General features: G+C 39.8%; 4 protein-coding genes and 2 long non-coding RNA genes across 7 annotated transcripts; 2 read left to right on the top strand and 4 right to left on the bottom strand.

Moving 5' to 3' along the window:
- Positions 1–71: 71 nt before the first annotated feature.
- On the bottom strand, positions 72–2114 carry Gxivspla2 (phospholipase A2 group XII). The gene is made up of 3 exons (XM_077412790.1): positions 1725–2114; positions 1025–1092; positions 72–688 (listed from the first exon to the last, which is right to left on the bottom strand). The coding sequence occupies exons 1-3, from the start codon at positions 1957–1959 to the stop codon at positions 362–364; spliced, it is 630 nt and encodes a 209-aa protein (XP_077268916.1). The 5' UTR covers positions 1960–2114; the 3' UTR covers positions 72–361.
- A 1423-nt stretch (positions 2115–3537) lies between these two features.
- LOC143900964 (uncharacterized) lies at positions 3538–5706 on the bottom strand. 2 transcript variants are annotated; one of them, XM_077412792.1, is made up of 3 exons: positions 5525–5706; positions 4314–4456; positions 3538–3854 (listed from the first exon to the last, which is right to left on the bottom strand). In XM_077412792.1, exons 2-3 carry the CDS (start codon positions 4443–4445, stop codon positions 3657–3659), a joined length of 330 nt encoding a protein of 109 aa, XP_077268918.1. In that variant the 5' UTR covers positions 4446–4456; positions 5525–5706; the 3' UTR covers positions 3538–3656. The 2 variants fall into 2 exon arrangements, with proteins under 2 accessions (XP_077268918.1, XP_077268919.1); XM_077412793.1 differs by having other exon boundaries at positions 4314–4428; positions 5525–5701.
- LOC143900965 (uncharacterized) lies at positions 4365–5580 on the top strand. Its single transcript, XR_013257931.1, has 3 exons — positions 4365–4505; positions 5194–5366; positions 5443–5580. It is a non-coding gene; the product is annotated as an uncharacterized LOC143900965 (long non-coding RNA).
- Positions 5707–6593: 887 nt separating the features above from the next.
- Positions 6594–14884, top strand: Garz (Sec7 domain-containing protein garz). The gene is made up of 15 exons (XM_077412765.1): positions 6594–6867; positions 7080–7278; positions 7354–7581; positions 7650–7756; positions 7845–8490; positions 8561–8931; positions 9020–9197; positions 9275–9390; positions 9486–9677; positions 9748–10083; positions 10202–10410; positions 10498–10743; positions 10821–11319; positions 11391–13511; positions 13831–14884. The coding sequence occupies exons 1-15, from the start codon at positions 6745–6747 to the stop codon at positions 13933–13935; spliced, it is 5676 nt and encodes a 1891-aa protein (XP_077268891.1). The 5' UTR covers positions 6594–6744; the 3' UTR covers positions 13936–14884.
- Positions 14079–23953, bottom strand: LOC143900962 (zinc finger CCHC domain-containing protein 24). Its single transcript, XM_077412789.1, has 4 exons — positions 22325–23953; positions 21757–22008; positions 16628–16792; positions 14079–15952 (listed from the first exon to the last, which is right to left on the bottom strand). The coding sequence occupies exons 1-4, from the start codon at positions 22517–22519 to the stop codon at positions 15830–15832; spliced, it is 735 nt and encodes a 244-aa protein (XP_077268915.1). The 5' UTR covers positions 22520–23953; the 3' UTR covers positions 14079–15829.
- LOC143900865 (uncharacterized) lies at positions 17681–19303 on the bottom strand. The gene is made up of 3 exons (XR_013257898.1): positions 18422–19303; positions 17837–17936; positions 17681–17753 (listed from the first exon to the last, which is right to left on the bottom strand). It is a non-coding gene; the product is annotated as an uncharacterized LOC143900865 (long non-coding RNA).
- Positions 23954–24113: the final 160 nt, after the last annotated feature.

Raw genomic sequence — 24113 nt, forward strand, 5'->3', positions numbered from 1 at the left:
ACGAACACGATTCAGGCTTGCAAGAGGAAAATCATTCTCAATTCCGACGCGATCAATTCTACACGTGCCTCTATATCTTATCATCTTCGCTTTAATATAACTTCTAATTAGTAACAATTATAATCGTTATAATTATAACGAGAGACGTAGCTGCCCTATTTTTTATATATAAAATTCACATTTCTCACGCTTAATTTAAGATTTCTTATTAAATTAATACTGCTATAATACATATGGCATTACAAAAATCTAGATTTCGTTAGCCAGAGGGTCGATACAAATTCCTATTCTGTATGTAATACGCTTTGTGGTATATAATTATATTATATATAATGTCATTTTTATATTCCAATATGCAACGTTATAATTCCCCGCCGGCCTGCGCAGCTTTCTTCGGTTTCTTGTTTTTGCTCCGCTTGTCGGGACAGTAACAGGCCTGCTTCTGAGCGTCGAGGAAACTCTTGCAACCCAGCGCGATCGTTCCCGTGAAGAGGGCCTTGGCCGCAGCCTTGCACGTGTTGACGATGCTGTAGCCGGTGCTTTGATACGTGTCGCAATATCTGTAGAGGCATCTCTTGAATTCCAGATCGCACTTCTCTTTATCCGTGTTACAAGTATCGTAGCAAATGTCGTGGACGTCGCAGCACTTGGTCATTTCGGTGGTGACCGGAAGGTATTCCTGATTCACCTGCAAATATTCATAACGATATGTAATGACCGCGCGATTAATCAAATTAAACTATAGAAACTCCAACCAAATTAAATTGCAAACTCGACTAAATTGAATTATCAACGCTGATTAAATTATAAACTTAAATTGTCGTAGATTAGATTGTTAATTTGTATGTTACAAATGATGAATTGACCAAACTTGTATATTATGAATAATATAAATTACAAATGATGCGCAACTTGTTCGCGCAGTTAATTGACAAATGTAAAGACGAGACAAAAATCATTTTATTATAAAAACAATTGCTCAGTCACGTATTGTTCATCTATTCTCTCAGGGAGGCACACCGACCTGGATCCCGAGGGAACCGCATCCGTCGCTTTGCGGCTTGTGATTCCAGTCTGCCTTCGGCGCGGATCCTGAAAACGATTTGAATAATGCGCCATTAGTCCGGCCGCAACGCCGCTCGTGAGCTCGTCCAATCGCGACGCACCATGTATGCACTTATTATGCAGCTGTCGCCGCCGTCGGGCGTTTACGTTTGTGCACTCACGAGGAACAAGCGGAGAAATCTTATTAATTAATTCGTCGTTTTATTATCTTCCTCCGCAATGTATGATATTTCTGCGATCGATTTTTATGGAAAGCGTAACAGAATTGAAAAAAAAAAAACGGGTTTTGTATATTTGTATTCGCGAAATTTGACAGAGACGCAACAATTATGTCCATTTCTATCAGTACACAGTATTAATCTCGATTTAACCTACTTTTTATCCTTTTCCAGTTTTAAGAATTAGAAAGAATTACAGATTAAAGTTAATTAATCGAACTTCGATCGAAGCCATTCCGCAAATCTGAAGGAAGAAGGAAAGGGGGGGGTGTAGAAAGTGCAATTAAAAGCCAGGGAGATCCGCGCGAATCGATCGGAGAATTGACCAATAGCGGCGTTGGGAGATAACCTCTGATAACCGTCGGCGTTGACACATGTGAAATCGCAGCCCCCCTTTCTCCTCCCCCCCCCCTGGATAATACACATTACAACATTACACACCGTCGGGACACTGGAAGACGCAGTTCTCCTCCACGGCGGCGTCGATCACCTCGTGTATGTCCTTGATCTTCCTCGCCACGGTTATGACGTTGGCGAAGAGGTCGTGGAAAACCGTCTCCGCCGCCAGCACGGCGTCCCGTAGATTCGTCAGCAGCCCGGCGCCCCATCCGGACCAGGCGTACGCCAGGAATGTCAGCACGTAGATTATAATTTTGCGATGCCGCATCAGATCCATTTCTGTTCCTCTTTTTCGCTTCTTCGAGTCGATCAGCCCCGGATCGACACGATCGGACGACTCTCGCCGGACTGCGGGTATTTTTAGACGGGCATGTGTATTGTGCGCGCCCACCCGGCCCGGCCCACCGCAGTCGTCGAGGTAGACACGTGGTGCCCCGTGTTGTCGACGACGTCGACTCGATTGTCGCGCCTTGGCTTTTCATCGCTTCTCGTCTACTTGTGTTAATAAATCTTTTTCATTACATTACGAGATTGATATACCGATTTGCGTGAGAAGGAAGGGGAGTGCAGAAAGAGCAGCTGACGCTGATGGACGGGCTTGCTTTTTTTGTACTTCGTCATGTCGCGCGAGAGACACGCGTACTTACCGTAGCTTTTCCATTTCGTGCTGAGATCTAATTAATGTAATTCGATTGATAAATTCGGGGCAGAAGTTGATAGATTTCCTTATGTAGATTTTACATATCAATTTTTGTCAGTCGTGTTAATAATTTTAAAGACGACTTATTGGATCGCACTGCAATTTACTTAATCACTAATTAACGTTGATAATACAGCTTTCATATTAATCAGACGGAATTATCCATTTTCTTTTATTTTACGAAAAAAAAATTAGAAATTAAGGAGAGTAAGGGATTAAGGGTAAATTAAGAAAATTTCCAGCAATTTTCGCCATGAGCTATATTGAATTAATTTCCCGAGTTAAGTTGTTGCGATTTAGAAATGTAGGTACCTATAATACTCTAAACACAATTCGTTTGATTTCATAATATTTATTTCTGCTATTTAATGTAGATTAATTTTTAATCTTAGAACTAGAAAAAATAAAAGGTTAGTTAAAGTTAATTTACATTGATATAGAAAATGGACATAAGCTGTTTCCGTAAACAAAAGGTTCAAGTAGACGGGGCTAAAGTGAGATTGAAATTACAATTATATATATATAGTTTCCAAAACTATATGAGAAACTGAAAAAGGATAAATTCTCATTTAGTTTAACATCCCAAACCCAGATACTCATTATTTTATTTGATTTAGATAGCGCAATCCAGGATGCATACCTAAAAGGGTTAAATTTCGGAAAATTTTTAAATAATTATAAATTTTGAATTTTATTTACATAACGTGGTTTAGTGAAGCAAGACGAGTCCAACGAGACTATAGTTACGTGATGATCAGACAGTTATTACGAATTTAGGCATCAAAGGGTTAAGACCTTAAAAATCGAGTTTTTCAAAGCGAATAAAATATTTTCATGTAGGTATGTTTGAACCCAACTAAGTGAGATCCGTGCTGATAATTCGTGATAATTGAATATTTAATATTTTCACTTTTTCAAATTTTGACATAGCGACTTTGTGAGTTTTGATTTCTGACGAACCGCATTGTGAAATCGCGAAGACACGTGAATCCCTTCAACCCGAGGACGATCCAATGTGATGTATCGTTGGCACGATATGATTCATTGTACTTATACAGAAGGAGGAACCGAAACGTTCGTATTAGGTCGAAACGCCAGTGGACAATTTGCGTTGGACGCAAAATCGGACGGAAATCAAAATTCACTCGAAAGATATCTTTTTCTTCCTCCGCATCAACATATAGATATATTTTATTTATCGTGGTAGGATAGGTTGCTCCTTCTTACAAACGAATTATTTGAAATTGATCACAAGACGCTTCGACGAGGAAAATTCAAAATTTTTTTTCGAGCTCGCCACTCTCGTACAGTTTCTTCACGTCGGTACCGCCTCCTAAGCACTCTCCGTTGAGGAATACTCTGGGCACTGTCCTGGCGCCAGTTATTTCGCCCAACACGTCTTGTATCTCCTGCGCGTCTTCCCTGTCGTCCAACTCTACCGCCGTGTACGTCTTCTTCAACGAATCAAATACCTGCACATAAAATTCGATTAAATAAATTGAAATAGATAAATAAGAAGTTGTTATCCCGATAAATAAACTAGCGATAATTTATATTGATATTGATAATAATTAGTATTAGATAGTAATTTAGATATAGTAAATTATTATTATATTTAAATTTTTATACAACTGTGCATATTGTGGAAGACGCGTCATGATTCTTTTAAAAATTCTAGATTGGCCGCGTAAAAAGGACGCGGAAAAACTTTGATATAAAATGGCCGAGACATTAGATTGAAAATTATGAAGAAAATAAGAATCGGTTAATTCAAAAGACACACCGATGTTAAGAACATCAAGCCCATGTGCGTCGAACAATTTACAAAATAAATTATTGACGTAATCGTTTCTCTATTGGTTGTTCTCGGGAGATGAATCCACAGGGAGAGACTATCGAGATCGGTCTGTTGTGAAGCCGAGCATAAGTACCTTCTTGGCCATTGTGCAGTAAGGACAGTACGTCTTGGAGAATATGACGATCGAGTCCTTCGCGATCAGCTCGTTGACGAGGTCTCGCGTCGACGGCATGACGGACCTTTTTGTACTGGAAACCGAACCCATTCTATATTGAGCTAAAGGGATCATTTCACTCGATTATGCCTCGCGTGTTCGCGTTATAACGTACGCAGTTTAATTATGTAAGATTCGAATCGCGTCCGATGTCTGGGAAACTGACAAAGGAGAGCTTGCGTTCTGCAAGCTTCAAGTAGTAATATATGTATAAGTAACTCTTTCTATAAAATTTTAAATTTCATCATTGGATATCGGACGTGGCTTGAATCGATCGGTCACTCTTTCGACAATTATGTGTTACACGAATTCATGCAGCATCCATATCTTACGTTAGCAATGTGTCCAAATAAATATTAATTACTAGACTACGGGGAAAGAGTAAGGAGGGGCTACTTGAGTCAGATAAAGAAAAAATTGGCTAAAAAATGATCAAAAGAGTTCTTTTCATTTTCAAGATAGGGAGGGGCTTATTAGTCATGGGACTTTTTGTCTTGAAAATCTTGTATCCGATGTTTTCTTCAACTGACTCAAATAACCCCTTTTTACTCTAATTAGATCTTAAAAATCGTTTCTTTAATCATTCCTTTCTATTAATTGAAGCAAAATGCAATTATATATTCTAATCGCTCAATTTTGCAAGTCTGTATTTACATCATTAACACCCGACACACGTGACACGTGACGATTTGACAAACGTCATAACCTTCAAACCGACCATATCGTCTAAATTATTTACTCGAAAGGGTGACAATTTCGACTTGCCACCTAATTATTCTATACAATGATTTTATTGCAGCATTTCGCCGATTTTGATGCAGTTGTACAATCAAGGACATCGTCATTTATGGACAATTCTGTCTCTTTCAAGTCGACTACTTTGGTCAGTGTAAAGGGAAGAGGAAAAAAAAACCAGCAGTATATCATCCGTGAGAAACAACAGCGAACGTTCAACGTTCAACGTAAGCAAAGGTAACAACACGCGCGCGAGGCACACGAGGACAAAAAAAGAATCGATAATAATTTATATTGTTCGTGTGGAACGCAGGTGCAGCAGGCCGCAGGGTTTAACGGTATGCGTGACAAACGTCAGGAGATCAAGGACCTCGTTCGTTCGAATTCGCCCTTACCTTCAGCTGTGACTAACGCTGCTTTAAGAATATAAATTAATGCTGTGTCACACCGCAAGAATTGGCTTGCTAGTTATGGGAGATCGGTGAAGAAACGAACGCAAATCCGTCCAGAGATAAGACGCGACTGCTGACTGCTGTACTGGCAGCTGACCGACAGGTTTTACGTTTTACCACTCCCGACTCCGGTTAGCTGGCCACACACATTTTCCACAGAACGTAACAGTAGGATTTCGACCAATCGCGTTGCTCGATTCGAAAATGTATACGGCCATACGTTCCCGAATCAAATAACACGATTGGTCGAAATCCTACTGTTACTGTTACGAAAAAGTGTGTGTCCGGGGCCTAATTGTAAGTCTCGTGCACACGAGGCGTCAATAAGCGAGGTCGCGAATAAGGAAAGCCGGACAAGGAGAATATGAGGGCGACCGTGACTGCATGAACTCCTGATGATTAATAACTTATATCAATAATGCAGATTAATTTTAATCTCGGTTTAACTCACTTTTTGTCCTCTTCTCATTTTTAGAACTAAGAAAAGATAAAAATAAGTTCGACCGAGATTATATTAAAGTTAATCTACGTTGGTAGAAATAAACCGAAATTCTTATAGTTGGTTATTTTTAATTGAATTATTTTTTTTGTCATAAAGAATGAAAATTAATATTTTATATCCACATTAACAAAATGATACAAGTTTTATTTGATAAATTAGTCATCCGTTAAATTAATTAGAGTTTGGTGTTTATCACTCTCTAAAAGTATTTGAGATAAGACAAGAATTCCTGAAATTTTCGGAATTTCAGTTCAGGCGCTTTTCGCGGTTCATAAACTTCTGAAATTTTAGGAAGTCTCGCGAAAATTTAGCCGAGTTTGCTGGCACAGAAAGGCGATTCGCGCAATTACGGGCCTGCATACTGCAGCTGCCAACCATGTACAGATGACGTCACACGTCACATTCTCTCAACGCACGCGTATCGACTAATCGAACGTCGGCGCTACGGCTAACTGCGAGTCTCGTGGAATATCGACGGCGGTTGACGGTAACGGTAAAGTCGATGGTTATCGTGTTGGAAGTCAGCGGTATTGGACAGTGGTGGGAAGTGGCTGTTCGACGTGACGGATCTTCGCGAAACGTCCGGTGATCGAATTTTATCCGGCTGTGCTGTACGATCTTTCGGAATTCTGCTATGGCGTAACGGTGAAAACGCGCGAGGATGAGCAGAATCGTGAGGCCCGCGGGCCCCTGTAGGGGTGGCCTGTACGTCGTCGAGGGCGAGGTGTGCCTCCTGGTGACGGCGATGCGGCGAGGTGCCCGATGGTCGTCGCACTCTCACCAGGTTAGCGGATCTTTTTTCTTCACCTGCACGAACTGTTCTCGCGAATAAGACGATTATCGTCAGTGTTTTGGGCACGTACATCTGTTATTGTTCCTAATCAAACAGGTTGTAGAAATTGTTTGGTAGAGGCGCTCCAAATTTGACAACGAAGCAGAGACAATTCGCAAAAGATCTTAAAGATTTGTTCTCTAATTGTGTAATTTAATTTTCAGGATGACGACCAGGATGCTCTCATGAAGGGCTTGAGTACCTTGAAGGAGGTGTTAAATGAGCACCGAGATCTATCCCAATTGGAACCCGCAGTCTTTCTCACTCCCTTTCTGGAAATCATTAGATCTGAAGAAACTACAGGACCTGTGACTAGTCTAGCGCTATCTGCCGTTAATAAGATTATTTCTTACGGTCTCGTTGGTTAGCCTCGTTTATTGTGTCAACAAACATTTTTACTTTTTTTTGTTCTGTAACGTAACATATGTTGTTTTTCAGATTCTAACCATCCTGCTGTAGCTATATGCGTAGAAGCCATAGCGGATGCTGTTACACGCGCAAGGTTTGTGGGCGCTGATGCGTCTGGTGACGGAGTGGTCCTCATGAGAGTCTTGCAAGTTCTGAGAGCTCTCGTGCTGTCGCCTGCTGGCGATCATCTCTCCAACGAAAGTGTATGCGAAATTATGCTGAGTTGCTTTAGGATATGTTTTGAAACACGTCTTAGTGGTGAGTTATGGCGATCTCACGTTTCTGCTGACAAGTTGCGAGCGTGTCGTAATAAAATATCTTTACAGAAATACTTAGAAAAACAGCGGAGCATTGTCTGAGGGATATGGTTCAACATTTGTTCACCAGGCTACCTCAATTTGTCGAAGATACCAGAGTCTTGCCGAATATGAAAGTAAGTTTTGTAATATGCGATTTAAAGTATTTACATACGAGCAATAACGTTCTGTACGTGAAGCAACATAATTTTTTTTTTTTTACAGAAAATGAGGACAAACAGCATTGAAAATACTCGTGGCAAGAGTAGAAAACAAAAAAGTTATACGAAGCAAAAATCCAAATCTACTACCGAAGACGTTGACGAGAAGGAATCGAGTATTTCAAGTGCGGTTGACAAAATACGAGCCAATCACTTGGCCACCACACCTGTTTCACCAGTCGGCAATATAGTTGACATGCAGGGAACGTTGAATCATGCAAGTGTTGATAAAAACGAGGACGAGAAGAGTGAGAGTAAAATTAATGTTAGCAAAGAGGATGCTAAAGATGGAAACGACTGTATCAAAGCGACGGATAATCAGGAGGCTGATAAGAAACGGGAGATTGATAAAGATGGAAGCGATGGAGATATTAAGAGCGAGATAAAAACGATCGAGGCGAATAGCACGTCAGAAAATATCGATGTGGAGAATAAAGTTGCAGCTTCAGCGGAAAGTAAAAGTGTGGAGAATAAAGTTGCAGCTTCAGCGGAAAGTAAAAGTGTGGAGGATAAAGTTGCAACTTCAGCGGAAAGTAAAAGTGTGGAGAAGGAAGATACGGCTGATCAGAAAATCGCGGATGAATCCGAATCTTCCATTATGCAATCTATCTCCCCTTCATTGAGCAAGCTGTCTATCTCGGAAAATCAAGGTACTTGATCTTTTTACTATTTTAAAATAAATTTCAATTTCCAAACCTTATTTTTCGAATAATCTTGCAGGTGACGAAGAGAAAAGCATCGATTTAGCGCAATCTCCGACTGGTAGCGTGGAAGACTTGTCAATAGATGAAAACGTGCCTAGGGCGACTAAAGTGAAAGAGTCTGAACAAATCGAGGAGTATGTGAATAGTCAGGGTGTCCGATTTATTTCGTTGCAACAGCGAGCGCCGTACGGTGCGTTGTGCGTTCGCGAACTGTTCAGATTTCTCATTTCTCTGTGTAGTCCTTTTGACAAGCAGAACAATGAAATTATGACTCACTTGGGTCTCAGCTTATTGCAAGTAGCGTTGGAGATCGCAGCCGACGCTCTTTCTAATTTCTTGTCTCTACTTGCGCTCGCTAAAGACGACTTGTGTAGGAATCTAATCTTGGTAAGAGGAACTAATTAACTACTATATAAATATGTATAACGTCGTTCATTAATAAAGAAATGCATTATGTATTGTTTTTATGTATCAGCTACTTGGAACAGACAGATTGTCGATCCTCGCTGTAAATCTTCAAGTATCGCACTTGCTGTTTGAGTCGCAAAGAGAACACCTAAAATTTCAACTGGAACATTATTTAATTAAATTAATGGATATAGTTGTCTCTGAATCTAATAGAATATCGTACGAGCAACGGGAATTAGCGCTTGGTACGTTTCAATTTCGTAGTAATAAACGATTGTGCAATATATATTTATAATTTAAATTTTATTTCTATAATTTGCAGAGGCCATAGTAAGATTATGGAGAATACCCGGTTTGCCTGCTGAATTATATTTAAATTACGATTGCGGACTTTACTCTACAAACTTGTACGAGGAACTTATGAAAATGTTTTCTAAGGTATATCTTTTTCCTCGTATATATTATTGCAGATTGATATATAAAAGTGTTATTAAATTATCTAGAGTCTTTATATCTTTAAAATTTTCTCTTAGAATGTTTCTCTGCCAATGACCAATGGTATGCATACCATGCAACTGATTTCCTTAGACGCCATAATGATGCTGATTGTCGGCATTGAGATTCGTTGCAAAGGCTGCAAGGAATTGTGCAAACCGTCGCGTCACGAGGCATCGTCAAATCTGCCCACGCGTGAAGATTTGCTCGCTATAAAGTCGAACAAGCGGGTAGGTACTTGTTTTTCACTTATTTCTGATGCAACTACAATTTACCAAATTTCTCTTTGTTTATTTCCAGTGGTTGGTTCTCGGCACAGAAAAGTTCAACGAGAATCCGCGGGCGGGTATCGCAAAGCTTACGGAGCAAGGTCTGCTAAGCGATACTTCAGGTCACTCGGATCCTGAAAAAGTCGCGAAACTTTTAAGAGAGAATCCTGGTTTAGACAAGAAAGCGATCGGCGAATATATCAGCAAGAAAGAAAACATGAACATTCTCAATTGTTTCGTGCATAATTTCGATTTAAGAAATACTCGAATCGATCAGGCTTTGCGACTTTACCTGGAATCGTTCAGGCTCCCCGGAGAAGCCCCTCTTATATTTCTTTTACTCGAGAAATTTGCCGAACATTGGCATGTGCGTATATTCTAGTATTTATTAGAACACAAACACATATATATAAATATATATATTTTAGTATTTATTAGAAATAACGCAGGCGCGAGATGGAATAACAAACCGTTGCTGTGTTTAGGATAGCAATGGTAGACCCTTTGCTTCGGCCGACGCCGCCTTTGCGTTAGCTTACGCGGTGATCATGTTAAATGTCGATCAACATAATTATAACGTAAGGAGGCAAAGCAATCCTATGACTGCTGATGAATTTAAGAAAAATTTGAAGAAAGTTAACGGCGACGTTGACTTTGATCAGGATATGCTCGACGAGATATATACTTCAATTAAGTAAGTGTTAGAAATATTTAAATTAGACACAGACCATGCGCGAATGTTATTCTAATTATAAATATTGTTTATCTGTTATTTCTGCAGAGGAGAGGAAATCGTGATGCCGGCCGAACAAACTGGACTAGTAAAAGAAAATTATTTATGGAAAGTTTTACTGAGAAGAGGCTGCGGGCCTGAAAGTGCATACTTGAAAGTAGGCAATTCCGGTGAATTCATCGATAAAGACTTAGCTGAACATACGTGGGGTCCCATTATAAGTGCTCTTTGCCGAGCTTACGATAAAGCACCAGACAGAACGTTGCAACGCAAAGTCGCTCAAACGTTCCTCAGGTTTGTTTTATTCTTTTGCTACCTACGATGAATTGATTCCTATATTAGTTACAGCTTCTCATTCTTTTCTCTCTCAGTTGCGCGGCGATCAGTGCTTACCACGGCATGTGCGGCGACTTGGATACGCTCATAGTGAGCCTCTGCAAATTCACGGGCCTGCAAATCGGCGGGAAGTCCGAGCAAGTAGTTTTACATCTCGGTGGAAGTCCAAAGTCTCAAATGGCTGCTCGCACTCTCTTCAAGATTACGCATTTACATGGGGATGCCTTGAGAGCGTCTTGGAAGAACATCATCGATTGTTTGCAGTCGCTCTACGAGGCAAGATTGTTACCGAAAAATCTTACGGAGGCGGAAGACTTCATCGATCCATCCGGCAAAATATCTCTACTCCGGGAACCGACCACGCCCAAAACTTCCCCGGGTGATCAGGGAATACTTTCCACTTTCTATTCCTATATCGCTATGGATACGTCACGTCTGCCACATCCCGCCGAGGCGACCGCGCGAAAAAAGGCTATGGAGTTTATTGCTAATTGTTATCTCAAGGAAATTATAGAAGAAAGCAAGTTTTTTCAGGTAAATTGATGATACGTGATTATTGGGTTACGACTTTAATATTTATTCTAACAATTCTCGTTACTTTGCAGAGTGAATCACTCAATTCTCTCGTTGGCGCTTTGGTGTCGGTGAATCCTAACGATGAGGATATATCTATATTTCTCTTGGAACTGTTACTAGAAGTAACTATACAGAATCGTGACAGAGTAACGTGCATCTGGCTCGTGGTCCAGAGTCACTTGGATCGTTTGTTAACGGTGGCGGCGCGCGAGAACCATCCTTATTTGCTCGAAAGAGTAGCTGTGGGCATGCTGAGATTGGCGATCAGGCTTTTACGCGGAGAAGAGTTTGCGTGTCTATCTCCTCTACTACCTCTGACCCACTTGCCGTCCGCGACAACTGTGCCATTGGCACGACAAATCGCCTACGGTTTGTTCGAGCTGTTGAAGACGGGCGCCGCGAACATCCATAGCGCGGAAGATTGGAAGGTAGTGTTCAGTCTGCTGGAATGCGCGGGTGCCGGCGCATTGGCACCCAAACGATCTAACACGGTTCTAGACGAAACAACGAATGCTCGGGCGTCGGTCTTGGATCCCAGACCCATCAGTCCTGTGCCGGAATGGGTGTTGGTGTCGCCCACTGGTACCGAGGCACCGCTTCCGGTAGCCGCCGATACGATAGTTTTGGCGCGTGATCTTCAGCCGCACGACTCGGCGGCGTTCGTCAAATGCTGCGACAGCCTAAACTTCCTGGTGCGCGACATGGCGCATGTGACGCCCTTCAACTTCGATCTGTGCGTCAATTGTGTGAGAACGTTTGCCGAGGCGGTGCTGCAATGTGCAGGCAAGCGGAACAGAGTATGCAACTCCGCGGAGGAATCGGCTGATTATCAACGGAGCCCGGTACAGTTGCTGGAGCTGATATACACGCTGCACACGAGAATTGCACAGGTATTCCGATGGTGGGCAGAGGAAGGTAGCATCGACGACGGTATATCCTTGTGGCCGCAGGCCTGGCGACCGCTGCTGCAAAGTATCGCGCGACTCTGTTGCGACGCTCGCAGACTGGTACGCACCTCGGCAATCGCGTATCTTCAAAGCACCCTGATGGCGCAAGATTTGGCGCAGCTGTCCGGAATAGAGTGGTCGCAATGTTTGGAGGAGGTATTATTCCCGTTGTTGGCGCAATTACTAGGTCCGATCGCGTCCAACGATCCCATCGGCGTCGAGGAAACGAGAGTTAGGGTCGCGATGTTGCTCTCCAAGGTATTTCTTCAACGTCTGACTCCATTGCTATCTCTACCCGGTTTCTTGCCGCTATGGTTAACAGTATTAGAACTTCTACGCGCGTACATGCACGCCGACAATAGCGAGCTTTTGTTCGAAGCGATCCCCGAATCATTGAAGAATATGCTGCTGGTGATGTCGTCGGCCAATGTTCTGGCGCCGAGTTCCAATCTCTGGGCACCCACGTGGCGAGCGATCGACGCGTTTCTGCCGAATCTGAAAGCGGAACTCTTCCCGGAACCGCCCATTGCGGTTCTGCCTCCGCAACCGTCGCCGCAGCAGTTATCGCAGCCGCAAGTTATCAGCTTGGTCGGTCAAGCACAACAGCCACCGTCTTTTCCGGGCTCTATAGCGCCGCAACCAGAAAGTACTTTCTGTTCGGCGGACATCGTGTGCTCTAACGAGAATAACACAGATACGAAGATCGTGACGCAGCCCTTGGATATTCTAAATTCTGCGCAATCCGTCGGGGTACCTGTTCCATTACCGACATTGATATACAATACTGAGGGCAAGGAGACACAGCAAGTGATCACTCTAGTTAGCCAACCGGCGCCCAGCGTATCTAGTCCGGTCGCAGTGCAACCGACAGCTCAGACCTTCTTTGACATTTGCTACTCGGCGAATTCTTTGACCGAAAAGACGGACGAACGACAGCAGCTCTTACAGGAGCAGCAACAACAGCAACAGTCAATGTCGCCGAGTGAGGAAGAGCACAGTAAATTGATAAAGAACACGGCACAAAATGTTGGTTTGGCAGACGAGAATCGCGACTTAATACTTGCGATGAGAAGATATGAAGAATGGAAGCAACAACAGGAGCAGCAAATGCTGATGCAGCAACAGTGCACGCAGCATACGCAGTCGGCGCAGTATCAGCATTCGGCGACAGAAAATTCTCCATACCGTGTGGATCCATCTGAGGTGAATCGATGTCCTATATCTTGATAGGATCTTGAGGGGTCAATCGTCCGGGTCGATTGACTCTTCGAAATGCATTTGCTTTGTCTCGATTAAGCTACTTAATTCTTTACGCTAAAGATAACAGAATGATCACTATGTAAAGATTCATTGACGAAACATACAGATAATGTTTGATAATGTCTTTACGCGACCGCGACTGTGAGAAATTAATATGATAGCTTGATAGTATTTTAAGAGAAAGAAATTAGATGGTTCATTTCTTTCAAAGTTGTGGAAGAAGTTGTGGTAAGTAGAACGTAACCGACTGTTTTATTTGCAGAAGATGACAGTAGATTCCACGGGGACGACGACGACGTTTAACTCCGCGTCGTATTTTAGCGAGGATCCGGCAGCGGATCTTCTCTTCATCGTCACTAATCCTTGACCACTGTATATTTCCTATGTATAAATTGTATTATATAAAACATTTCTACAATGCGTGATTATGTTCTGTGTAGAGACAGTGAGAGTGATTGATTATAGACGAGGGAGAATAAGGGAGGATGAGCGTAGACGCAGAGTCATTGTTATCTTTGGTTTGTATATTTGGAAAGCACTCATTATATACAAATAATATATATTATATATATGTACTATATACGTGTGTACGCGTTATTGTCAAGATTATCGTGCGTTGTATAATCTTAGCAATAACAGTGACAATACAATACAGTTCTCAGCACCACTTCCAGCACTCGATATTTCCGTTTTCGAATTTTCTGCATCACGGACGAAACGACGAAAGGAGCTCTTCGCGAACAAGCCAAATGCTTAGGCCAAATCATCTTTTGAAAAAACCGATCAATCAGTTCCTTGCCATTAATGTTTTATCGGCGTGTTGCATGTGTTTCACATAGAAAATGGTGCAAACTGTAATAATGATTCATACAAATTCTCTTTAAACATTTACAAATTCTACTACTACGACAGGTAAGAGACTTCTCTCATATTTGCATGAATACATGGTGTTAGACACGTACATGTACATGTTTAATGCGATTCGTAGAGAATGCCGAATTAATTGACAATGATTTCGCAGAACAAGAATCAAGAAACCGTTGCGATTTCGACGAGTTTCGATTTCAGGATATTGATGTAAATATGCGGAAGACGATCTTGCTAGTCGTCGCGTTTCCGACAGGTGAAAAGAATCCGTTCTATATATGCGTTTGTAGCGTCGAAAACTGAGCTCTTTACGAAATCACATCGGTTTCATAGCCGCTATTTATAACTTATACTTTTAACACAATTCTAATGTTTCTCCATTCGCTCTATATCGTAAATCAATCTGTACATATGCAAATAATATATTGAATAAGAAGAGATTTTTTTTATATATGTATTATGTTTATGTCCCAGAGCCAAAGAATATATCCAATAAATAAAGCAGTCCCTGCACGATCAATACATTATTGATGCGATACGTTCAATATAATATAAGTTTTATTAATATTAATATACGATATATATTAATATCAATATAGGTATTAAGCGATTAATATTATTGCACAATATGGAGAAAGTGCAATACCACTGCGTGAATAATACTGATGTAAATGTAATCATTGATATCAGTTATAAACATTAATTAATTAATACATATATTATTGCGCAATATTATGAAACAATATTGAACGCGTAGGGGCTGCATGTCGGTGTTGTGTTTTAATGCAACTCGGAACTACTGCGAATATTTCGTTTGCAGTCATTATTTTCCTTTCTTTGATTTTTTCCCTTCCTCGAATTCCGTCCAATTTATCTCGCTGATCCAATTAATCGCATCAACAAGAAGATTTTAACGGTGAACTGAGAAAAGACAATTCGTTCGATACACTTAACACGTACGCCGATGCGGATGTGGATCTGAACAGTGTCTCTGTTCGCGAGATTAAATACGAATTAAATCATAGAAAGAAAGAGAAAGATAGAGAGAGAAAGAAATGAATGATATATTTTTATGTACATTTATGATTAGAATTTTTTTATCGCACGACTCAGGCGATGACCAAAGACACGATTTTCAATCGCAGCGCTTTATATTTATGTATATTGAATAATATTTTATGTATATGGACATATTTGACAACGAATATTATCATATTCGTACACGCGAGGAAACGCGTGTTATTCGAGTAAAGAAAAAACGAGGGCATCGTTCTCAGGGATATAATAAAATGTTCTCTGACCCTAGGAGCTAATAATAATCACAGACAGATCTTCAAGAAAGGGAGCTACGTCTATGATGATAAGCGATTGTACATCAGCTATCGCGGCTATCGTTAAGTTATTATCGCGCTGCGTCTGCAATAATAGCCCAACGTCTTACATTTCTCGCAGAGATGTTGGGGATGTGCTTTGCTCTGGTCGGACACGTCCAGACCATCGGGTTTTTCCAACGGTCTCTGAAAATAATAGAAATGATTTTACCGCCCACTCTATCTCTGCGTTTCGCGAGAAATAATAATAGAAATCTTTGCTAGAGAGTATATCTCTCGTCTTGCATATAAAAGATATCTTTCCTTCATTCGATGCAATTTAAATCATTAATATAATTAGCTAATTTATATTAATACGTTGTTAATTATTAATTTATATTAATATGTTATATTAATATCATTAATATTGTTAAATTGATATAATCTGTTAATTTCGATTTTCTAGGAGACTTGGCGATTGTACAGCGATTCTGGGATCGTTTAACGTATTCGGCGCAGCGGATAGCTAACGCTCAATTATAATATTAGGAATTTCGTGAACGTCTTTTGGGATCCGCAACGTAACGATTACCGGTGACTCCGACCGGGTATTTCTGCACACCGAGCGGCAAAGGGCGAACGAGCGAGCGAGCGAGCGATTATGCGACTATAATTAGCTTTCGCGTCGGTTTACACGAGATTTCGTTCTCTCGGCCGCGCAATATTTCGAGAGAGAGAGAGAGAGCGAAACGGTTCCAAGAGTCTTTTAGCGAGTCCGACCGGGGACTTCGCCGCGAGGAGGATCCCGACTAATTTTATATCTAAAGCTTAATTGCGCGGGAGAGGCCTGTAACGGGCGGAAAGCTCCTCCTCCTCGCTCACCTGCTTGTGAGGATACACGTTTATGTGACACTTGATGCACTCCTGGCCCATATTGGCCCAGCTGTTGCCCGACATCCATTTACGTTTGCACTTGGGGCACTTGTATTCGCCAAAGCACCGCTTCTTGCCCTGGTACGGCGTCAGGCCCTCACCCTTCGGTCGTGCCTGCGAAAATTATACGAATCTTTCTAAATTCCGTCTCTAAAAAATTTAGTTTCTTAGATTCGGCAATAATTGAACGACTGAATCGATCATCGAAAGCTACATATTGGTTCCAGTCGGTGAATAGACCGTATCCCAATCAGCAAAGAAATGTTTTTTTAACGTTTTTTTTTTATTGCAAAAAACGTTTAATAAACGTTTTTAAAAACGTTTAATCAATGGGATAGATCCTTTTTTATTCATTAAAAAAAACGTTTTTTTAACGTTAAAAGAACGTTTTTTCAACGTTTAAAATCAGTTTTTTAAATGTTTAAAAAACGTATTTTCAACGTTAAAACAATGTTATTTTAACATTTAAAAAACATTTTATTAAAATTAGAAAAAATGTTTAAAAAACATTTTTTAGCATTAAAAAAAAACGTTTTTTTAATGTTAAAAAAAGGTATTTTTAACATTAAAAAAAGGTGTTTGTAATCTAAAAAATTTCAAAATTTTTACACCCCCCTATATACCGTACTCCCGAAACCGCTCGAATGTAAAATCTGAAAAAAATATAAATCAGAAATACTTAACCAATTTTTGTATTGTATTTAGCAAAAATACACAACATATAATACAAAGTATTTAATTATATGTATTATAATTATAAAAGTATGTAATTATATGTATATAATATATGTATATAATTATATGTATATATATGTATATATATATTATATTATAAAAGTTAGAATAAGTATATATAGCTTAGTTGGAAATTTCCAGTGTTTTTCTGTCGATTTTCAGAGATCTATCTCTTCATTATTATCGCTTTTGCAGGAAGCATCACTACTACTTGCATCGCAATCATCGTCGCTTTTCGTACATTTTTCTTCATCGTCGCCGTTATTGTTACATCCTCTCTGCATCACAATCATTGTCGCTTTTCATATCTTCTTCCTCATCGCCGCCGTTATTATTACATCTATAATGATAAAAAATAAACGTGTAGGTATAAAATATTATGAATACGGATGCCTCATTAATCACACACGAAACAAAACTCACTTCTTTTTTTGTATCCGTGAGGGGGCTTGAGACAACCATGTCCCGGCTTTCCTGCCAAATATAATCTCATTAATTTTCGGGAATTTTTCGGCCACTATTTCTGTAAATAAATATTACATGAAGATATCGTAGATAAGATCAAATACACGTCTCATTTTAAAACAATATCAGTTTACCTATCATTAAGCATTTTAGAGAAAAATGTTTTACACAAAAGTGGTATGGTCTGAAGGGGGACAAATAATGGTAAAATGATTTTAATAAAAAAAATCAAACAATTCCATTTAAAAAAATAATAATGACCTTCATGACCTTGAAAAATCGACTTTTTCCGAAAAATAATATTACCATTATTTGTCCCCCTTCAGACCATACAAACTGAAACATTTTTCTCTAAAATGCTTCGTTTCCGAGATAAAAGCTGATAGGTTAGGTTAGGTTAGGTTAGGTTGTAACGCCAGACAAGCGTCGTAATTGTAAAAAGTTCAAGCTGAATCAACGACATACGATGAGCTTACGATAGCGATTATGACGAGCGTTACGACTGCTTACGGTGAACATGTAGTTGTAGCCTTAAATACGTACTAAAGATGTATACATACTGTTGTATATCCATCCGCCTTGTGCTGGACGGTGTGATGAGCTTGGACGCTCCCGGCTCCCGCGTGTGCACACCGGTTAATTAATCCTGGGGCGACGCGGTCAAGACACTGAACACTGAGTCTTTTGATTTTATAACAGTTTATTTCTGTCTTATAATCACTCTCGCACAAGAAGAAAACGTCCGATCGATACGCTCGCTGCTGAGGGTGCCATTACATGGAGCGCGGAAACGCGGAAACGCGGAAGCGCGGAAGACAAAATTTACTAGATTTCCGTCGATCCGTTCCGTCTGTTTTGAATGCCTTAATATTACATGGAGCATATTTTGAGCGGAAAAGCGGAACGGAGAATTATAAAATATTAATTTTTAACGGTATTTATTGATTGTATTCAATAGGTGCAAATGCTTGTATTCAATAGATAAGCTGAAAAGATAAGCATATTAATAAAAATTGCAATGAATTAAGTGAACACAATTTTAAGAAATGAATACAAATGTCTATTTGTCACTATACTGTTCCGCTTTTCCGCGCAAATTGTGCTCCATGTAATATAAGGAGAAACAAACTCGCGGAACGAACGCGTCAAAATCCGTTGTCAACGCGGATACAATATACTCCATCAAATTTCGGAGCTGTTTAATCACATTGAAAAAAAAGCTTTTACACATACTTTTCGATTACTTTATTATTTAATAAAAGTGGCAGTATAATATTATAGATCCAAACATCATGTTGATGGTTATTGGGTGCGTTCAGCCGATACTCCGCTAGCCTAGCAATCGTGAGCAGTCGCTCGTTTTCGCTCGTTTCCTCTCCTTTGACCCAATGGATTAAAAGGAGAGGAAACGAGCGAAAACGAGCGACTGCTCACGATTGCTAGGCTAGCAGAGTATCGGCTGAACGCACCCATTATGAAGTATATCTTATATGCAAGCCAGGGTACATACATACATGATGCATACATAGGCTGCGTTAAGTACTGGCAGTGAATATCGAAACACAGCCATACATACATACATACACGATAATAGCGGATTCCGCTTTTCCGTTCAAACGTGCGGGACTCAACTCGCGGAAACGCGGAATCTAGTTACTATTCTGTTCCGCGCTTCCGCGTTTCCGCGTTTCCGCGTTTCCGCGTTTCCGCGCTCCATGTAATGGCACCCTGAGTTTCTGCCGCTAGGGCGGAGAGGGTACGGAGAGGGGAGAGGAGAACGAAAGATGAAAGATTTGACGAGCGAGTCGGTACACGCGTGGCGCGCGATGAAAAATGGCGCGGAAAATTCCGTTGAATCCGAAAAATCCCCCAATAAAGAGATTAATCAAGTTTATAACAACGTCTTTAGAATATTTCTAGGATATTTTATATATCAATTCATAAAAATTATAGTTGCTTTATTATTCTTATTTTATATTTATATATCTACTTTATAGTTTATAATTATAATTTTATTTTACATTAAATTTACATTTATTTTACATTTAATTCACATTTTTTTACATTTATGTTTTTTAATGAATAGTAAATGTAAAATAAATGTAAATTAAATCTAAAATAAATATTAAACAAACGTAAAAAAAATATTTGTTACATGTACGTTGCAAATAACTAATAAATATGAAATAAATGTAAAATAAATATAAAATAAACATGTTAAAAACGTTTATTTAACAAACGGATTTTAAATGTAAAATAAATGTTTTTTTAACGTTTAATAAACGTTTTTTGGCAATAAAAATCTACAAATGTAAAATCAATGAAAAAAAAAACGTTTAAAAAACATTTAATAAACGTTGTCTGCTGATTGGGATAATATCAATGAACATAATTAATATTAATTGGACACACGGAATAGTATAATAATTGAGAATAATCGCGTGCATTTATTATTGCTTGATATTTCAATAAATTTCATCAAATAATAGGTATCAATTACAAACAATAATTAAAAGATGTTCGAGATATGCGCGAGAAACTGTTGTTTGCAAAACATCTAGTGTCAATCAATTCTTTTTTTTTTTTTAAATTTAGAGAATAATGACATTAATATTCCACTTTTCTATCAATTAATAGGAATTACGTGAAAAAACGTCTCCATCAGGAGAAGCGGCTTAATTGGCTCACTCTCGAATCGCGATGATTAACCCTGTGACGTCATGTGTCCCAGAGATGCTGTTTGTTGTCAATTAGCGCCCAATTGAGCCACGCGCGCTGTTGTTACATCGGGGCACGCGTGCCATTTACGTGAGTTATCGCTAAATTACCTACTTATGATGATTTGGTGTTTGATAGTGATTTATTTCTGAGTCACTTCGAGAAAGAGGCAGAGAGAAAAAAAAAGTTCTCTTCCATGTTTTACGTTTGTATTATTTAATCTTTCTGAAAGACAGATTTTTTGATGATGAAAAAAATTACAGCGTAGTTAAGAATAATCTCCGGATATTTGTTCGAGAAACGAGAATTTCTTATTGTTATATATTTTACATTATTGTTATTCCGTTCATTTCACGTATATTTAAATACTTCGATTGTGCTGAAAAATTTTTGAGAATATTCTACGAAACAACGGAAAAGAAACACGTTGAAAAAGACGTGTTTCTTTTCCAAATTTGAGACGTATTAATGATTTGAACTCAATTTATTGAAGCACAAGTCGTCCATTTAATCTTTATCTTTATTTTCTATATATAATTCCAATTTTCTATCAATGCTTTATCCAATGCTCTATTCAATTAATCGATCTTTATGTTCTTGTAACAATGATCTGATAAGATATATTTGAAACATTGTCTTGTTGTTGAAGGACATTGATGAAACACGATAATCGATCGAGGATTTCAATGAATCACATGATAAATGGGTTAATCGCATCTTGAAATCTTGGAATCGAATCATATGATATCACAAAGATTACATTCGATTGCTACTATCCTTTACTCCGTGCATTTGACTTCAAACTTCAAATCACGATTGCAATCAATAGAAATTTCTGTAAATTGTCCCAAAATTACCGATTCTAATCGATTTCAAATTGTTCTCAAGAAATCTTAAGATGTATATAATTTTTTGTATTCTAAATATTTATTATTACTGCGTATTGTATATAAAATAATTGTCTAAAGCATTTAAACTTTAAAGTAATCATAAAATAGTTGAAAATACGGAATTAATCTATAGAAGTATTGAGTAAAACGAGAAAATATCAGTTTTTTTAAATTAATGTATTAAAATTAAATTTTAGGACGCTGATGTACAGTTCATATTATTATTGAGAGGAAGAAGAATATTCAAAGATCCCGGAAGAAACTACCGACCTGCGGGCAATCTTTGATGTAGTGTCCTTTCTTGAAACACAAGTGACACAGGTACGTTGACGGCGGCTTCTTCGCCGGTTTCCGGTCGCCTACAGCTAATTCGTTAAAGTGTACCGCTAAATCCGCGATACTTTCCGCCACGCTATCTCTCATGGGTCTGACAGGTCCGGACGGATTCAACGCGTTCTGACGTAGATAAGCCTGCGACGTCGTACCGGGAAAATTATTCCAGACCGCAGGAAGCAGCTTGCTCTAAAATATAAACAGATAATCCAATCGACGATTTATTTAAAATAGCAGGCTCGTTATTTTAAAACAGCATCGAGTAATAAACTGCCTAGATTTTCTCCACCGTGATAGATCTTTCAGAAATTTTTATTATTATTTCATCGATTGAGATTTCTTCGATATGTCTGTATGAGGCTTTCCAACAAATCTTAATTTCTTAAAAATACAGAGTTTTAAGATGATTCGGAAATAAATCCTTTGATTTCTAAGACAATCATTTAAGGATTGACTCAATGATAAATCCTAATCGTCAAGTGCTCCAATCGTCGCGGATGGCTACCTGGTCAGGTGGTTGCGACGGATTTTGCTCGGCGAAAGCCAGATAAACCCAATTGAGTAGATGCGGCGGGTAGGTCGATTGCTGAAGACCCTTCTGACTCGAAGAACCTATGCCGTTGATCGCACCGTAGCCGATCCGATTCGAGTCCTGCAACTGCAGGCGTTGCACAGCAGGTGTCGAATGGCAAGCGGCCATATTTTTATCTAATCGGTTCGCAAGTTTATCGGTTCCGGGTGGTGTCGTCGTCTCGTGCCACCGGCGACAATTCCCTTCGTTAATCGTTTATCATCTCCCCGTCCTTGAATACAAACGTTCTTTCCATTTGACTCGTCGTCGAGATCTCTATCTCTTCATTAATCTTCCAGGATTATAGGGAAAGAGATGTTAAAATTATCGAATGCTAATACTCCTCAGGTTCTTGACATTCCTTGAGATTTTATTTTGATCAATAATGCGATAGTCAACTCCGATGATTAGCACAAATGACTTCTAACTTTGGAATTAGCGTCGCGAATCTTTTAAGCAGAGTCGTCGGCGTTTCGAGGAAACCGTGAAACCGGAGATATTTGATGAAGAAAGTATTCAAGGAATGAAGATATTACAATCTCGAGTTTTTCTTTTCCTTTCTCTGGATTTTCACCACGAAATTTTGTCGGGTCGCTTCACCGTCAGTCGTTCTCCCGCGATGTAACGGTTCTCGGAAAAGTGCCATCTTCTTGCGGACGGACTCTTCAAAACGAGTGCTTAGCTTCTACATTGCAGGGATCGCTTTTACATGCTTTCACGCACATGTTGGATGGATGTCGTTTCTCTACATGTGTTACCGGGATGCGTATTTTTGTACACATATTGTGGAAACGGCTTCCTCGAAATCTTTCGATATTTCGGATTCGATATTTTATACTCTTAGCAACAGTGGAAGTTTGCTTCCACTCGTGAAATATTCTTTGCATTTATCATTAAGTACGCTTGCCCGATTTCAGATATTGATGATTTTATTATAATTTTAGGATATCAAGCTTATCCGGATATATTAATCCAGACAGCAAAGTCTCGTCGTTAAACTGCGTCCTAAATTCTTAATGACTCATCTCTTGCTTGAGAGACGTTTTAACGTTTGCGGCCATACAATATAACGGAACGGCGGATGCTCTTCTTTTAGCTCACAGAAGGACGCTATATTACTTCAACGTATTATTTTTATAGAAATGAAAATATGTAGTTCTACGTTATCAGTCGCGATAGTGTTAAATTGCAACCTGCATATGACTCACATCCATTTTCCGCGCGATCGCACGCGTCAAAGTCACCACTCGAAGCGTTTTGAACTCGCATATTAATACTGATGCGAGCGATCTATCCGATCTCTATATAAGGAAAAAAGATTATTTTCGGATTGTCTGCACGCATCAGTCTTCTCAGGATCACTATCTGAAGCTTACAACCGAAGTTTCCGATTTTCACGCGATTTTCACGCAGTTTCGCTCGACTGGGTCCACGAGGCTCGAAACGGGCCTCAATCGCGACGAATACGATTGTCCGAGTATGATGCGCTCGCCGCGCGTCATGTTAACTGAAGACGATCCGGCGTTTGGGCGAAGAGACGCGCGACTAACGAATGCGTGCGGAGTAGCGAACGCGTAAAGGCAGAACGGAGCCTGCATGCAGGGAGCGGAGAGAGCCGAGGAGAGCTGAGCCCCGCCATGTGGTGTGTCTATTTCCGTGCTTGCTCTCGACCGACACGGCGCCTCCGAATGGACCCCCCCGACTCAAGCGAGTTCCTTCTTGC

The sequence above is a fragment of the Temnothorax americanus genome, unplaced genomic scaffold (assembly GCF_048541705.1).
Source record: "Temnothorax americanus isolate GAGA-0224 unplaced genomic scaffold, ASM4854170v1 Scaffold31, whole genome shotgun sequence".
Classification (NCBI taxonomy): domain Eukaryota; kingdom Metazoa; phylum Arthropoda; class Insecta; order Hymenoptera; family Formicidae; genus Temnothorax; species Temnothorax americanus.

Excerpts from the sequence above, each read along its gene's own strand:
- Garz (XM_077412765.1), top strand. The coding sequence starts at position 6,745 with ATGAGCAGAATCGTGAGGCCCGCGGGCCCCTGTAGGGGTGGCCTGTAC. Across the intron at positions 7,279-7,353 it reads TATTTCTTACGGTCTCGTTG|ATTCTAACCATCCTGCTGTA; the intron begins GTTAGCCTCGTT and ends GTTGTTTTTCAG. Across the intron at positions 10,744-10,820 it reads GTCGCTCAAACGTTCCTCAG|TTGCGCGGCGATCAGTGCTT; the intron begins GTTTGTTTTATT and ends TTTCTCTCTCAG.
- LOC143900962 (XM_077412789.1), bottom strand. The coding sequence starts at position 22,519 with ATGGCCGCTTGCCATTCGACACCTGCTGTGCAACGCCTGCAGTTGCAG. Across the intron at positions 22,009-22,324 it reads CGTCGCAACCACCTGACCAG|AGCAAGCTGCTTCCTGCGGT; the intron begins GTAGCCATCCGC and ends TTTATATTTTAG. Across the intron at positions 15,953-16,627 it reads ACGTGTATCCTCACAAGCAG|AGACCGTTGGAAAAACCCGA; the intron begins GTGAGCGAGGAG and ends TATTATTTTCAG.
- Gxivspla2 (XM_077412790.1), bottom strand. The coding sequence starts at position 1,959 with ATGGATCTGATGCGGCATCGCAAAATTATAATCTACGTGCTGACATTC. Across the intron at positions 1,093-1,724 it reads CGTCTTCCAGTGTCCCGACG|GATCCGCGCCGAAGGCAGAC; the intron begins GTGTGTAATGTT and ends AATCGTTTTCAG. Across the intron at positions 689-1,024 it reads GCGGTTCCCTCGGGATCCAG|GTGAATCAGGAATACCTTCC; the intron begins GTCGGTGTGCCT and ends GAATATTTGCAG.
- LOC143900964 (XM_077412792.1), bottom strand. The coding sequence starts at position 4,445 with ATGGGTTCGGTTTCCAGTACAAAAAGGTCCGTCATGCCGTCGACGCGA. Across the intron at positions 3,855-4,313 it reads ACTGCACAATGGCCAAGAAG|GTATTTGATTCGTTGAAGAA; the intron begins GTACTTATGCTC and ends TTTTATGTGCAG.